We start from the raw sequence: 14,540 nt of genomic DNA on the forward strand, positions 1-14,540 counted from the left end.
TATAACATTATTATATTGCCCTACTTGAAAAGTGAGAGCAGATTACTGTAGTCTAACAGTATAGTACTGTTTTTCCTACTCTTATCATGTTCAAGGAACATCACTTATTTGTGGTCTGGCCAATGTATGCCTAGCAGACTTGTCTCTCCCTCAGTTTTGAACAGTGTTTTTTCACTCTTGAAACATTAGGTCACTGATTTGCTGTCATTTGTCATCCTCTCCAAAATGACGTTTCTGACGGTGTTAAGTGTTGTGCGGTTAGGTGTATGCCGCTCAGTCAGCTAGCTGCAGAAGCCGTTAGCACGCGCGCCCCTTCCCCAGCGTCCAGTGTCCCCGTGCAGTGTCCCCGTCCTGACTGCCCTCCTTCCACCATGCCTGCTGTGGCACACTGCCCTACACATCCATCCCATCAGGACGAGAATAACACGCATGGCCATCATGAGGTCAGTCCCCAGACCTCACTGTTACAGACCTGCCCTTGAGAAGTTGAGGCCACGAGTAGCTCTGACTAGATTTCATTAGGTGATAAGGTGTTGCCTTGATCCTACAGATACTCCTGTTTCACGTGCCTGCTCCCCCGTGTTGTTCTGCAGGGAACCCCTAGACAACTTTATAGATTTGTTGCTAATGATCATGGCCCACGTTACGCATTCTCTGCTTATGACTCAACAATATAAATCAAATACTTCAACCAAAGGGGCAAAATTAGGACTAAAATTCTAAATTTCAATCATTTTAGATCAAAATTAAGACATCTTGGGGAGACTAAAATTGGTTGCTTCAAAGAGTATGTTCTGGTTGCCCTGAAGATAAAAATGGGGAAGGGGCAGGGGGAGTAAAAGCCTTTCCTGCCCAGCTGCCTGTCTACCTACGTTGCTTTTCGTTTTGATTTTGATCATCTGTTCTCTCCTTTCATCAGCCAGTACAGGCTGCACAGCTGACTCACCAGAGCCTCCCCAAATGTCAGCCCCCTTCCCCCAAAGCAAAATTTCATTTCCCCAAATGTCTTTATCGCCTCCAATGGTTTACATTTGCAGCAGGCTTTGCAGGCACAGTCCTCGACTATTTGCGCTCAGGCTTATTTCTAGAGGGAGTGTTAGGATTTGGAAGGGGTGATGAAGGTAGGCTGAAATTTTCTTTCTCTTCCCATAGCATAGGTTTCTTTTCCTCTCTTTCCATTACTGACCTTCAAACTGGATGCGAGTGTCAGAAACCTGACCAGAACACGTGCCGGATTTCTTACAGAAGCTGGGGTTTGGGCAGTGTAACAGGAGGCCCAGGGGAGAATAACTTCAGTCTTTACCTAGGCCAGTGCCCAGGAACCACACGACCCTTGGCCTATGCTGCGTGGGCCCCTCAGTAACCCACCCACCTCCCTTCCTGTCTGTCCTTTTCAGCCTGGTCCTGACCTGTGCCTTCTCTGTGACAGACTTTTGGGATCTGTTAACTAACTGGTCTTTCATCTGTTTCTAAATGATGTCAGTGATGTTAACATAAAGGGAGTTGTTCACAGGTGAAAAGCAATATCAGATGTCATGGCAATAAAGTTGTGGTTTTTTCAGTTGCAGAAGAGAAAAGGGCCTTAAAACTAGTTGCAGTGCCCTTTGTTCATGAAGTATAATTCATGCCGTGTACCCTGTCACTTTCATTTGTCAAGATGTACCGGAGGTTTAGAGGTGGCCTAGAAAAAAATCTGTGGCCAATTTACAAGGTTGTTTTTCTCCGGACCATCCTTGACCTCCTTGATCATGTTATACGCTGCGGCTGATTGCTCTCTTGGGTCATTTTACCAAAACAGCCTCCCCAAAGGAACCTTTTTCTTTTCTTTTGTTTTTTAAATTAATAAGTGGTATGTTCAAATACCTCTAAGAAAGAAATAGTGCTGGTCAGTTTCCCACCTTATAAAGCCAGTGTGTGTTATTAAGGTCACAGAATAAACAGTAGAAACAGATTGCAAGAAACACTAAATGAAGATGAGTGGATGTCATAGAATAAAGTAAGATGCTGCTAATACCTCATTTAAGACCACGTCCATCAGACTCAACTGTAAGAAACAGACAGGAAACCGTAAGTTTGTGTTTTTCTTATAAAAGGCTTTTCAGGGGCCCCTGGGTGGCTCAGTTGCTTTAAGCATCCGACTCTTGGTTTCAGCTCAGGTCATGTTCTCATGGTTTGTGAAATTTAGCCCCATGTCCTGGCTTAGGTGCGCGAGCTCGCTCGCTCCCTCTCTCTCTCTCTCAAAGGAAATAAGCTAAAAAAAAATAAAACATAAAATAAAAGCCCTTCAAAAGGAATATAGAACTTTGCTATCCAGTGCCAGCAAAGTTCTCGGTCAGGTTATTACCTTCGCAGCTAAGAATCAGTGAGCGGGAAAAGGCACGAGGGGGCAAGAAGGAGCCGACACAACAGCCTTGGAGAAGAAGAAGAAACAGAAAAACTAAAACAAACTTTTGAAAGTGTAAGAATCTGGAGCCATTTAGAATTAAAATCGTACGAAAATGTCACTGAATGATCATCTGCTAGTTGTTTCTATTGTGAAGATGTCAGTAATTCGGGTTCCCCAGATGCTGACCAGCTGCTGGTCCCTAAGCGGCATCTGCTATATCACTGGGCCTTCCCGGCGAGAGGTGCTTTCTGTCACAGTGAGGGCCTGTAGGCCGAACCCCAGAACCCCTTGAGAACTGCCCAGCCCTCTTTTCTCCCACATTCTGCCCCAGTGCTTTCTTAGTGTCCTAAGCAGGAAAAACAAAAATCCCCAAGGTGCAACTTTTGATCTTTTAATGATTATATTTTGAATGCCCTTTACATTCTGACTCAGTCATTTTTAAGGCATTAATCAGAACACAACCATATTTAGTAAACACAGTTGTCTGCAGGTGTCAGAGCCCTAGGGCCTTGCCTGCAGGGACATCCCGTTTCCATTGTGCTGGACGGAACAGCTCTTCCTTCATACCACTCGCTCTAAGTTGTGAAACTGGTGCAATTAAGATATTTTTTTTTCTTAAAGATAGGTTTAAAAATTATGATTTCAGTTAAGTATCACTGATTATGTAAAACTGCATGTAAAGCAAAACGTTTAGACAAACCACATTCACCCTTGTAAAACTATTTCTCACTTTTTCTTTAATGTGCTTGTCATTTACTGTGTGACACTAGTGTCCTCCAGGAAAGAAACTTGCTTCTCAGAACTTCTGGCTAATTCCAGTTCCTATCCTCCCTTCCACCAAACTCATTTGCTCAGTAACTGAACTTCTGTCCTAACGCAAACACTATAGGCTGTGATCTCCCTTAGCCTTCTGGCCGCCAGGCCCCATCTCCCCTTCACGGCCCTCCCTCCGCTACCCTCCTTACCCTTTCCCAGCTCCACAAATGGGAAAAATAATTTTCCTCTTATTCAAAGCTAATTCCTCTGCCCTGGATCCTACTTCCATCTGACATGTTCAAGAACCATACTCCATGAGTTACCTCCTCTTTTCCAGAAGTCTTCAATCTGCCATTGCCCTCCCCCTCTCATTTCCAAACCTGCTCTGCTTTTGTTTCCCTCTGTTAATGCCCTCTCCCCCTCCCCTGTGCCTCTGATTCACTTGGTTACCAAGGCCTGTTGATTCCGCCTCCCACATAAGTCCTTTACCCCTTTCTCCATTACCGCTGCCTGGGTTCCAGCTCACACCATCTGTTTCTGGTCTACGGCCTTACGCAGCCTCCCACCTGATTTCTGCCAGCCTTGCCATCTCACTGTGTCACTCACCTTCAGAACCTTCAGGGGCCCTGCATCGCTGACTGGGCAAAGTATGAATCTGTAGGCATGGAAGAGCCTCTGTCTGCCTCTCTGGACTCCTGCCATGCAGTCACACACACCCCCTCCTCCGTACCCAGGCCAAACTTCCTTATAATTCTCTAAACATCCCATTGTTTGGTTCAAGCAGGGTGCCTTTGATTTCCTTGGAACACCTTGCATTTCTTTAAATTTATTTTTTTTTTGTTTATTTTTGAGAGAGATAGCACAAGTGAGAGAGGACAGAGAGAGAGAGACAGACAGACAGACAGAATCTGAAGCAGGCTCCAGGCTCCCAGCTGTCAGCTCAGAGCCCGACTTGGGACTTGAACCCATGACCCATGAACCACGAGATCATGACCTGAGCTGAAGGTGGACACTTAACCGACGGAGCCACCCAGGAGCCCCCGGAACACCTTTCCTGACGCACCTCCTCCAACACGCACACCCCAGTCCTGCCCTGCAGGTCACCCAGCATGTGAAGCCTAAGCAGTGTCCCTTCCCCAGCTCCCCCTCGCACTTTCTCTGGAGCATTTTCATGCTGGGAAACCTCTGGTGGAGGTGGGAGAAACCTCTAGTGAATTCCTTGAGCCAATATCCTTTTTATCTTTGTATATGTCATCACTTTATAAATGTTCATGAATGAATAAAAATGACTGTTTTGATGGCCTCTAAGGGGAATAAAGACAAAAAGGCTGCAATGTTCAGTTTTTACAGATGCAGTCCTTTGTCGTGGAGTCCTAGAAGTCACAAAACAAAATTTAAGAAGTACGACTTTTAGATATAAATATTCAAAAGGGAGTCCAGTGCAACGCTGTTACACAAATAGAAGTTTAGGAAGCCTCTGGTGCTTCGGTGTTCTTTCTAGAACCATTTCCTGGAGAGCTGTATAAGCCACCTTCCAGGAGGTGCAAACAAAAAGAACACACCACCACCAGCCCCACATGGCCCAGGATGCCTTTGTAAAACACCATCCAAGAAGGAAATGTCTAAATAATAATTTCCTAAAGATTGCTTTCTGAGACATACATGTGGTCCTTCAGAGAGCCAGCCTGCTCGGACGGTTCAAACCCTGCCTTCAGTAGGTCTAATATGAAGAATGTCCCAGGATTTTCCAGATACCACTCTCACTGCTGCTTTTGCGAAGGCGAGGAAGAGAATTGGTTCCGCCATAACCTCTCAATGTTCCGTGCTGTTTGCCATGAGCCTGATTTCAAGTTATTTCCCACCTTCTACTGTTTCGCTCTCCCAAATAGAACTTTAAGATCCCGTATCGTGAGTTGACTGGCATGTACAGGACTGGGACTTACTCTCTCTTCTAGTCCATTTTTATTAACCTTACCAGGGTCAAGTGACACTGAGTAGCCGAAATCTGGGAATATCTAGCCAGCTGGCATCCCAAAGACTTTCCCTAAAACTAATGTCGTGATTCTCTAGCTATTTCATCATTATGTAACTTTTTAAATACAAATCAATGCTGTTTCACTTCTTCCCCTCAAATCTTGCAAAGCAAGATTGCATCTCTTATCCAGTTTTATTCACTCGGAGGAACACAGACGAACACAAAGACCTCATAGACCATCTGAATGTTGATCTTGGGCTCTGCTTCAGAAACTCTAGGAAATGCTTTCAGTTTACAGGCACTGAGCATCATTAATAATCCAGAAGCAACCGTGCCTGCATTCCTGATGCTTTTCCATAAAACACATAGAAGAGATTATGGCCTGCTTTTCAAAATCAACATGTTTTGTGCTCAGGCTCACTTGGCAGTGACCGGAGTCACAGGCACATACCTCCTTGGAAGGAACCCAAACCAGGTTTCCATGACAGCCTTATTGGCTATTTTGGCCAGTATGAGTATTCTGAATTCTGATATACCTTTTCTCACCGATTCTAACAATTGGGTTTTTTTCCATTTTAACATTTCTGGAATTGGGATTTATCTTATAATCAATGCTTTGCCATAATTTACTTGGCTTGGTTTTCCTAAATGGAATATATGCGTGTTACATTCATTATAAGTCCTGTATTCAGTAGCATCTTAAATGTGAAGAAATGTTATATATATATTATTTTAAAAGTCATTTACCTGGTTTCTAAGACCTATCTGATACATAAGTAGAACAGTAGCAAAAATGACAATCTTGGTGGTGAATTTCATTATTTGCAATAGGTCTTTATTTATGTTGAAGCCAATTCAGCACACTTTGTGATTTTCACTCTCATGTTACTGCCTTCTGCAGGAGGAAATAAATCCTACAGGTAAGACACGACCTCAAGTAAATGTACCTTGATACACACATCAGTGACTTTCTTTTTCACTCTCCTTCGTTCTTTTATTTCTTGGGAGCATTTTCAGCCAATATTTGCTCAGAAATCTTAGTGTTATTGATCATATTCTAATTAATGTTATTTTATTCTGGGGTTTGGAGTCCTTGTTTCTCTCTGCTACCAATACTTTTTCCTCTACAGTAAGCTAGAATGGCTTCACTGATACATGAAAGTCTAGAGGTACCCTAGCATCTGAATCCTTTCTTTGGAGATTCCTTTCTTAGGGATAAAGGAATCATGCAGCAAAACGTTTTTGTGGCTGCAGTGTTACGTGTCTAATTACTGTACTCAGGGTTTCTGATGAACTGTAGCTTCTGCAGTTTCTAAAATATGTTTATTCCCTTAACTAACACAGTAAATATCAAATCATTTTGAACATAAATCGGCCCTTTTGTGATGATTCAGTATCACCTTCACCATCTGTGGCCCTGACTGTGGTCACAGACGACAGAAGGTGTGGGTCATCTGACAGAATCCTTACGGGACCCAGACGCTCTGCATTGTTCCTTATCCTGCTTCACGCCATAGCACTCGAAAAACGCCAGGATTTGTATGACACATAGATGAGGCTGCTTACGGCTGAAGGGGACCAGTTGGAAAACCACTTCTATTGTGGTTTTCCACAATACCAATAGAAGTGGTTTTCCAAAGTAAATCGCAGAATATTGGTTTGATTTAATCACCATTTCTAAAACAAAGAGGAAATCGAGCTCTGAAAGAAATTTTAACTGATTGTAGGTTCTGCTCAAGGGTTTTCTACATGTAACCATAACGCGCCTCTTCAGGACTAACTATGGCTTGTATTTTAGTGCTTTGATAGAAAACAGTCTCCTTGCCCACGTGTTTCCCCTCTGGCCACTTTGTCACACACTACTCTTTTTCAGGTCCATACATTCAGAGGGCCACACTGGTGCGAATACTGTGCCAATTTCATGTGGGGTCTCATCGCTCAGGGAGTGAAATGTGCCGGTAAGAGCTCTTCCTTTTTGCTTTATTGCGTCAGTTACAAAGTTAGAAGGAATAAGTTATAAGGAGATTCGCTGCTACATGGGCTGGATCCTGGTTTGCTTTTAACACACATGCAGTAGTCTAGATTCTCAGGCAGCTGCTTTAGAAATCGGCAGTTTATCTGCCTTTAACCTTCTTGTGCTTAATGGACAGCAGACTAGGGATCTAGTATTAGTCCATTAAGAAAAAAAAGTTGGCCTGTTCAAAAGGTCTGATAAAAGGAGATAAAAGTAAGGCAATTATATTTAACTCTTGCCTTTGATGCTACAGTAACTAAATTTATAAAATGATTTTTTTAAGCAGTGTACAGGGACCTATGATTGTTGCCTTGGAAACTGAATTTTAAGGATAACTTGTTAAGCTGGATTGTCCTTACTACATTTTTACAAAATCAAATTGAAGCTTTAAGAATCAGTGAATTTATCTTCAAAGATAGTTACCAAATTCTGAAAAACCACTTAGTCAGTAATATTTTGTTTGTGACATTCTGAAATTGTGAATATGCCCAATCCATTTTATAAAATATGACCATAGTATTTTTAGATATAAACTTAGAAACTTTGAAGATTGACACATAAAGAAATAACCAACTCTGGGATTTATTGAAACGCTTTATGAAAGTAAATTATCCACATCATGTGAAATTCATTTGTATAGAACAAACTATACCAAGAATTGGCCATTTATTCAGACTACTCTAAATTCTGACATAGGCTCAAAAATAAACATTTAAAAGACATTTCTTTCTGCCATTTAAATTGTAACACCAAAAAATACATGTTTTTTAGCATGAAGCTTAGCACTTAAAAGTGTATATTAAGAGACACTTCAAAATGGTAACTGTAGTAATTCTGTCAAGTTTATCACTGTAAAAGCCCACATTTCTTTTGTGGCATGATTTAAAAAATATTTAATTCCAGTGTAATAACATGCACGTGTGATGCTAGTTTCAGGTGTACGATACAGTGATTCAGCAGTTCTGTACATTGCTCGGTGCTCACCCCGATAAGTACACTAAGATCCTCTTACTCTGACATCTTCCCCAGAAGTCCCCTGTGGCCTGGTATTTAATGGAATATTTTTGTTGCCCCCATTAGGTGCAGAAATTTGTAGGGTCTGATTTTTCTTCTAAATTGCCTTTTTTAATAGCAAGGTACAATATGCATTGCACATTAACGTTCCAAGCCCTTCTCCTGTCAGTTACAATGCTGTCAGCATCACTAAGGCATACATCACTAGCCAGATCTGTTCAGGGACCCCCTGCCACACAGAGGGATAAGACTTCCTCGCGTGTTGCTCTGACCGATGCAGAGGTGTCCATCAAGGGGAGTCTCCGCTCAGGTCCCGTCTGACGCCATCATCCTAGAGGGATGACAACCCCATTTACAAGTCTCTGCCCAGAGAATAAATGAGGACAACCTTGTCATCCTTCCGATTGCTGGTTCCCAGGTCAGAGTAAGAAACCGTCATTAGGAAGGCTGTGGGTAAGCCTTTGAACTGGAGGGAGCATCCGCGGCGCTGCTAACGTAGTGTTAAACCACCTACGCTGTGGGTTTTCAAAGGTAAACAGAGAACTCTTTCCAGGGCATGAATCCCCAGCTCAAGGAATGCTGGTCTCAGAAATAAGCATGTTTTGCCTTTATGACCCAGACAGACTAGCCGAGACTTTGCAGCAGTTTCGTAAAACATGACTTTGTCTTGTTTGGTTTTTTGCTTAGAGAAGTGATGTGTATCATGTATGTTCTGAAATAGTGAAGCCTGTCGACGTAAGAATGCTGAGTTTGCTATGTTAGCAGAAAACTGGCACACATGATAATCTTTGTCAGTGTGCTACAATCCTAAATCATGTTTGAAAGAAACGTTTTAGAACCTTTAAGACAGTAATAATATGAAGGAAAAGGAAAGAGCAAAACATTGGTTCCCCCCTACTCCACTGCCTGCATTAATAGCCTCCACATCTTGTTGTACATAAAGGGCAGGAATTGAAAGGAAAGCCTTGAGGAGATTCTTCATTGTTATGTTATGTCTTCCCCTTAAAAGCATTATATTCTATGTGATTTGAACCATATTAATGTCTTATATGAGAACAACTCAACTCATATTTTTCAATGTGGAGGTTAGCATTTGAATCAGTTCTGTTTTCTGTGACAGCTAATTCTTAGATCTAAAGTGGCTCATCCTGACATTTGAGCCATCCACTTTAAAACAGAATACAAAGAATTAAGAATTTAAAGAGAGAGAATGGACTATGATAGGTTGAATAAAGGCTCCCTAAAGAAGTCCACTTCCTAATCCCTGGAACCTGTGAATATGTCACCTTTATTGGCAAAAGGGACTGTGTGGTTAGAGTTAAGGGTTTTGAGAGGGGGAGATGACCCCGGATTGTTGGGGTGGGCCTAGTATAATCACAGTCACAGCGGTCCTTGGAAGAGCGAGGCAGAGCCAGAGAAAAAGGGGCAGAAGCAGAGATCAGAAAAGAGCAGGTGCTGTGCCGCTGGCTCTGGAGATAGAGGAAGGTGGCCACGAGCCAAGGAAAGCCGACAGCTTCTAGAAACTGGAAAAGCAAGGAAAGAAAACATTCTCCCCTGGAGCGTCCAGAAGGACAGGCCTGCTAACACCCTGCTACCAGCCTAGTGAACCTCATTTTGGACTTCTGACCCCCAGAACTAGAACGTAAACTCCTATTGTTGTAAGCCACTGAGTTAGTTTGTGGAATAGGAAACTAATATGCAATAGGAATAGGAAACTAATATGCTAGCCACTAAACATTCAAGATATGACTCCCCAAGGAAAAGGGCAGGCCAACTCCCTGTCAGAAAAGAGATGTATTTATCTGCTTTTGATTCTTATGACAGCTCATTTTGTCCTGGTTTCTCTTTTTAAAACCCACCAAGGCAGAAGAACTTGTCAAGAAGTTTTAAGGGGGCATTTGCTAAAAGCATCAGTTTTGTATCCCACACCGCCCCCCCACCAGTTTGTTTAAACATCATGCGAATTGTTGGGTGGTGTTCCAGTCACCAGGTTGGCAGACTTACTGTAGAAATCAGACTGTACCCAGCTAATAACCGGCAAGCTGGCCCTTCAGAACTGAAAGCTCTAGGCTTACTGGTAAGCACGCTGCAGGCCAAGAGGACAAGTGAGGGCCAGTCAGTGCGGACATGGACTTTCCAACACCTGGCACCGAGATTCGATGTCCGGCATTAAATGTCCTCTTCAGCTACAACATCTCCCTCCCTCCAGCCTTCTTTGTGAGAGTAAAATAATGTTGTAGGGAAGAATGGAACTGCAGCTTGGGAGTGGTACTCCTTTTACTAAAATATTTATGAGCATCGTAGGTAGTTTTTAAAAGCAGAGTTCAAAGGATCATCATTCAGGCAGAATAGTTTCCCCCAACCATTTTTCCTTTATGAAATGTAAGCTTATAGCTTAAAATAATCTATTGTTATATAATCATTGAGATTGCCAAACACCCCTCCCACCAAGAAAATCACGATTATTCCAGCAGCATTCCTGAATTGTTTCCACGTTAGCCTTGCCAGAATAGTCTAAGAATTAAGCCAGATAATAATTATTGTAAATCACACATCAACTTAGTAGTGGTTATTAATTCAGATGACTCTGTTTTTCCAGTACATCATTAGCATTGCTGTCACCCCCAACAGGGAATGCCAGGCGCTCTCTCCTGGTAATAAAGTGCATTCACTGCTTAAAGTATACAAGCACTTAGCTTTTAGGCTGAAGAAAAGCAGTGGCAGTAATTTATATTAATTACTCCTATGATTGGCTGTACCTAAAAAGTTATGTCTGTCCTTAAAAGCCAGTGAGAAATTGATTAGACTTGCTCAGATTCACATAGCAATGTGTTCACAATATCCCAAAGAACAAAGTATTCTTCTTAATTTTGCTTATGACTATGACTTCTATTAGTCAGAGAAAGACAGAAATCATATGACTTCACTCATATGAGAAAGTTAAGATACAAAACAGATGAACATAAGGGAAGCAAAAATAATATAAAAACAGGGAGGGGGACAGAACATAAGAGACTCTTAAGTATAGAGAACAAACAGGGATTGCTGGAGGGGTTGTTGGAAGGGGGATGGGCTAAATGGGCAAGGGGCACTAAGGAATCTACTCTTGAAATCATTGTTGTACTATATGCTAATAACTTGGATGTAAATTAAAAATTAATTAAAAAATAAAATAATGACTTCTGATACCTGTTAGCATCAGATTTCCCACTTTTCTTAGATGAGGATTCAGGGAGAGGGGACAGCTAAGAGAGGTTTTAGAATAAAGCTTTTATTTGCAATTATTAAAAATATAAACACTCATTCAGTAAGGTCTAAACTCCCGATCATGGAGTTGTGAGTTCAAGCCCCACATTGGGTATAGAGAGTACTTAAAAAAATATTTTTAAAATAAATAATATGAACACTCACAGAATAGAATGAGCAATTATCTTTCCTTTCAAAACACACATTAACATTACCCCTTCATCGCATCAATATTATATAAATAATATCATTTATTTCAAAAGATAGATTTTTGTGCTTTCTAGATAGAAACCGTGTTATGTTTTTTAGAGAAACCAAGCCCCAGGAAATCTGAAATCTGAGAGTAGCTTAAAGTTAGCACTCTAAGGAATAGAAGCATTTATAAAGGACAGAACAAAATGTGATTTGAATCTTTTCATTTTTTCGTTCCTATGGTTTTAGTGTACGCTTATTAACTGGAAGGACTGGGAGGGGAAGTGTGCTTTAATTGTAACAGAAAAGTAACCCACTAAACCAGGAGATGCAACAAACAAAATGATCTTTATGGACTTTTGTTGTTGTTGTTTTAGTGTAGAGCTTCCTTGGGAGAAATGGAACTATATAGGAGTTATATGACATTAATAAATAAGTATGATAACCAAATAAAGTCTTAATGGCAAACTGAAATACTGATATACTGCCAGGTCCTGCAGCAGCGACTTCAGAGCACAGTCAGAGCTGGTAGACTGCACCAAGACTTAAGGTTATAAAGCGGCTTTATCTGCATGACTTTGCTCTGTCCTTTGGTCATCTGATGGACTTCATAACCAATCCTGCCCCAAATCTGGCCTTTGAAATTTATTTCTAAAATTGGGCAGAATATATTGACCCATAGTTTAATCTTATTCAAATGGAACAAAGAATTATCAATTTACAAAACATTTCCCTCTTCCTAAATTTCTAAATCTGAGCTCAATCCTCACTTTATGCACTTTGCACGGAGTCACAAATCATCTTAGGAACCTGATGTTTAAATAGTAGATAGCTCCAAATGTTCAAAGGAAAAAAGTTGGTATTAGTATCAGACCGTTAGTACCATTCACATTTTGATATTGTATAGCTGCATCAGAATTTTACTGTTTTGCTTTCTAGTGGTGTTCCATGTAGAGTTTATACATAGGGGAAGAATATGACACAAACAAGAATATAATGGGCACATTTTATCCCTACTTTTTAAAAGCCCTTGCCAATGACCTCACTGATTAAGTGGAATTTAAGAAACAAAACAAACAAGCAAAGGAAAAAAAAAAAAAGAGAGAAAGGAAAAACCAAGAAACAGACTCTTAACTATAGAGAACAAACTGATGGTTATAAGAAAGGAGAGGGGTGGGGGGATGGGTGTGCTTGTGGTGAGCACAGGGTGAGGTATGGACGTGTTGAATCACTATACTGTCCACCTGAAACTAATGCTACACTGTATGTTAAGTAACTAGAACTTAAATAAAACTACACTGATATTTAAAAAGTCCTTGCCAAATCATTTACATATATATGTAAATATATAACAGTACAATATAACAATGTCTTTTAAAAAGTATATACAACAAAAAATGGATAAAATAAACATTATTTGAATGAGAGGTTGAAAATAGCAGATTCATACAGTGCTGAAAACCATATCTCAGAATGCAGGACCTACTGCTGGTGAGAAGTGGCGTGCATCACTCGGCGGGCAGAGCACAGGCTGGGAGTCGGGAAGCCAAGGTTACATCTCAGTTCTAGGACTTTCTGGTTGGGTAATCTGAACAAGTTATTTAGACTCTTGGACCTTGATTGCCTTTGTCTGTAAAGACATCGGGATAGGTTGTTACCAAGAGCCCCTTTCCAACTGGGTCTGTCGCTTCTTCGTGCACTTAGAGTATGAGGCACGTCAACTTTCATATTAAAGTATGAAGCTTGGCTGACTTTTATACTTTTAAAATACTATGTAGGAGTTCTTCCGCTTCTGGACAAGATGAACAAATGTGTTTTGTTTTATTCCTCACAGTAATAATAACAAAAGACCCTGTACAGAGTACATATACTTCAACTATCAGAAGACTCTGGAAGTGGAGAAAAACAAGCAGGCCGACTCAAGGAACCCAGCAGCAAGTTGCCTGGGGGCCTTTGTTTTATTGTTGCCGTTGCTGTTTTTAATCTCCCATGTATCTAGAGAAGCCCACAACCCATAAATGCCAACAAGCGCAGACACGAAATAGTCCCAAGTAAAGCCTGCTCTTCCTAGCCAAAGCCCTGGGAAAAGGGCAGCCCAGCCAACCAGAGATCTTTGTGCCATCCCTGCCCTTCTCGAGCTGAACACCATGAAAAAGCCACAGAGCTGCTGTGGCAGCCGTAGTCGACGGGCAGAGCCCTGTTTTCACCCCACCCTGCAGTAACGAGGGGTATGCCTCTCTCCTGGCATCACCGCCTTGCAGGAAGAGAACGGTGCCCCTCCTGGCTCAGCCTATAGGTGAGACCTGGACTTTCATCCCCGCCCTGTAGTGAGAGCAGCGCCTGTCAGCCCCATCCTGTGGGTAGAGCCCTGTCTTCATCCTGACCTGCAGGAGTGAGGCCACTGAGACCATGATCAGAGCTCTGGTCTTCCACGCTTAGCCTGTGGTTCCATGCAGCATGGCGTTCCTGCTCAGCCAGGCTTCTGGGCAAACCCTGGCTTCCATCTCCACCCTGCAGTAACTAGGAGGTGACCCTGCCCCTCCCCAGAATGTGGAGGAAGTCCTGCCATTTGGGGACATACAAGAAGGGAAGGCAAAATAGCACTGCGATAGCATTACAAAGCCTTTGATAGTTGAACCGTGGCCTACAGAAATGAGCCAAGACGTGCATTCTAAATCTAACTAGGTTAACTATCAACTAAAACTGAAGCTTTCACTAGGAGCCAGAGTCTTGTAACTTCATACTAAGAACGAGGAAAATCTCAACTCAAATGAGAAAAGATAACAGATGCTGATATTGAGATGACTTAGATGTTGGAATTATCAGACAAGGAAATTAGCTACCATAATAATGCTCCAACACGCAATTATAAACCCTCTTGAAACAAATGAAAAATAGGAAATAGAAAATAAAGATAAAAAAATAACTACTGTAAATGGAAATTTTAGAACTGAACA

The 14,540-nt window shown here is 41.7% G+C and overlaps 1 protein-coding gene across 3 annotated transcripts in view; it reads left to right on the plus strand.

Annotated features, from left to right (window-relative positions):
• The window catches only part of CHN1 (chimerin 1), an 83,824-nt gene that overhangs the window by 52,772 nt on the left and 16,512 nt on the right, over positions 1–14,540 (plus strand). For all 3 annotated transcript variants that reach the window (XM_029934361.1, XM_029934362.1, XM_029934360.1), the window contains one exon: positions 6,991–7,075. In XM_029934361.1, coding sequence (XP_029790221.1) covers positions 6,991–7,075 — 85 coding nt within the window. The remainder of the gene's footprint in view (positions 1–6,990; positions 7,076–14,540) is intronic.

Source organism: Suricata suricatta, chromosome 3 (genome assembly GCF_006229205.1).
Source record: "Suricata suricatta isolate VVHF042 chromosome 3, meerkat_22Aug2017_6uvM2_HiC, whole genome shotgun sequence".
In the NCBI taxonomy this organism is placed as follows: Eukaryota; Metazoa; Chordata; class Mammalia; order Carnivora; family Herpestidae; genus Suricata; species Suricata suricatta.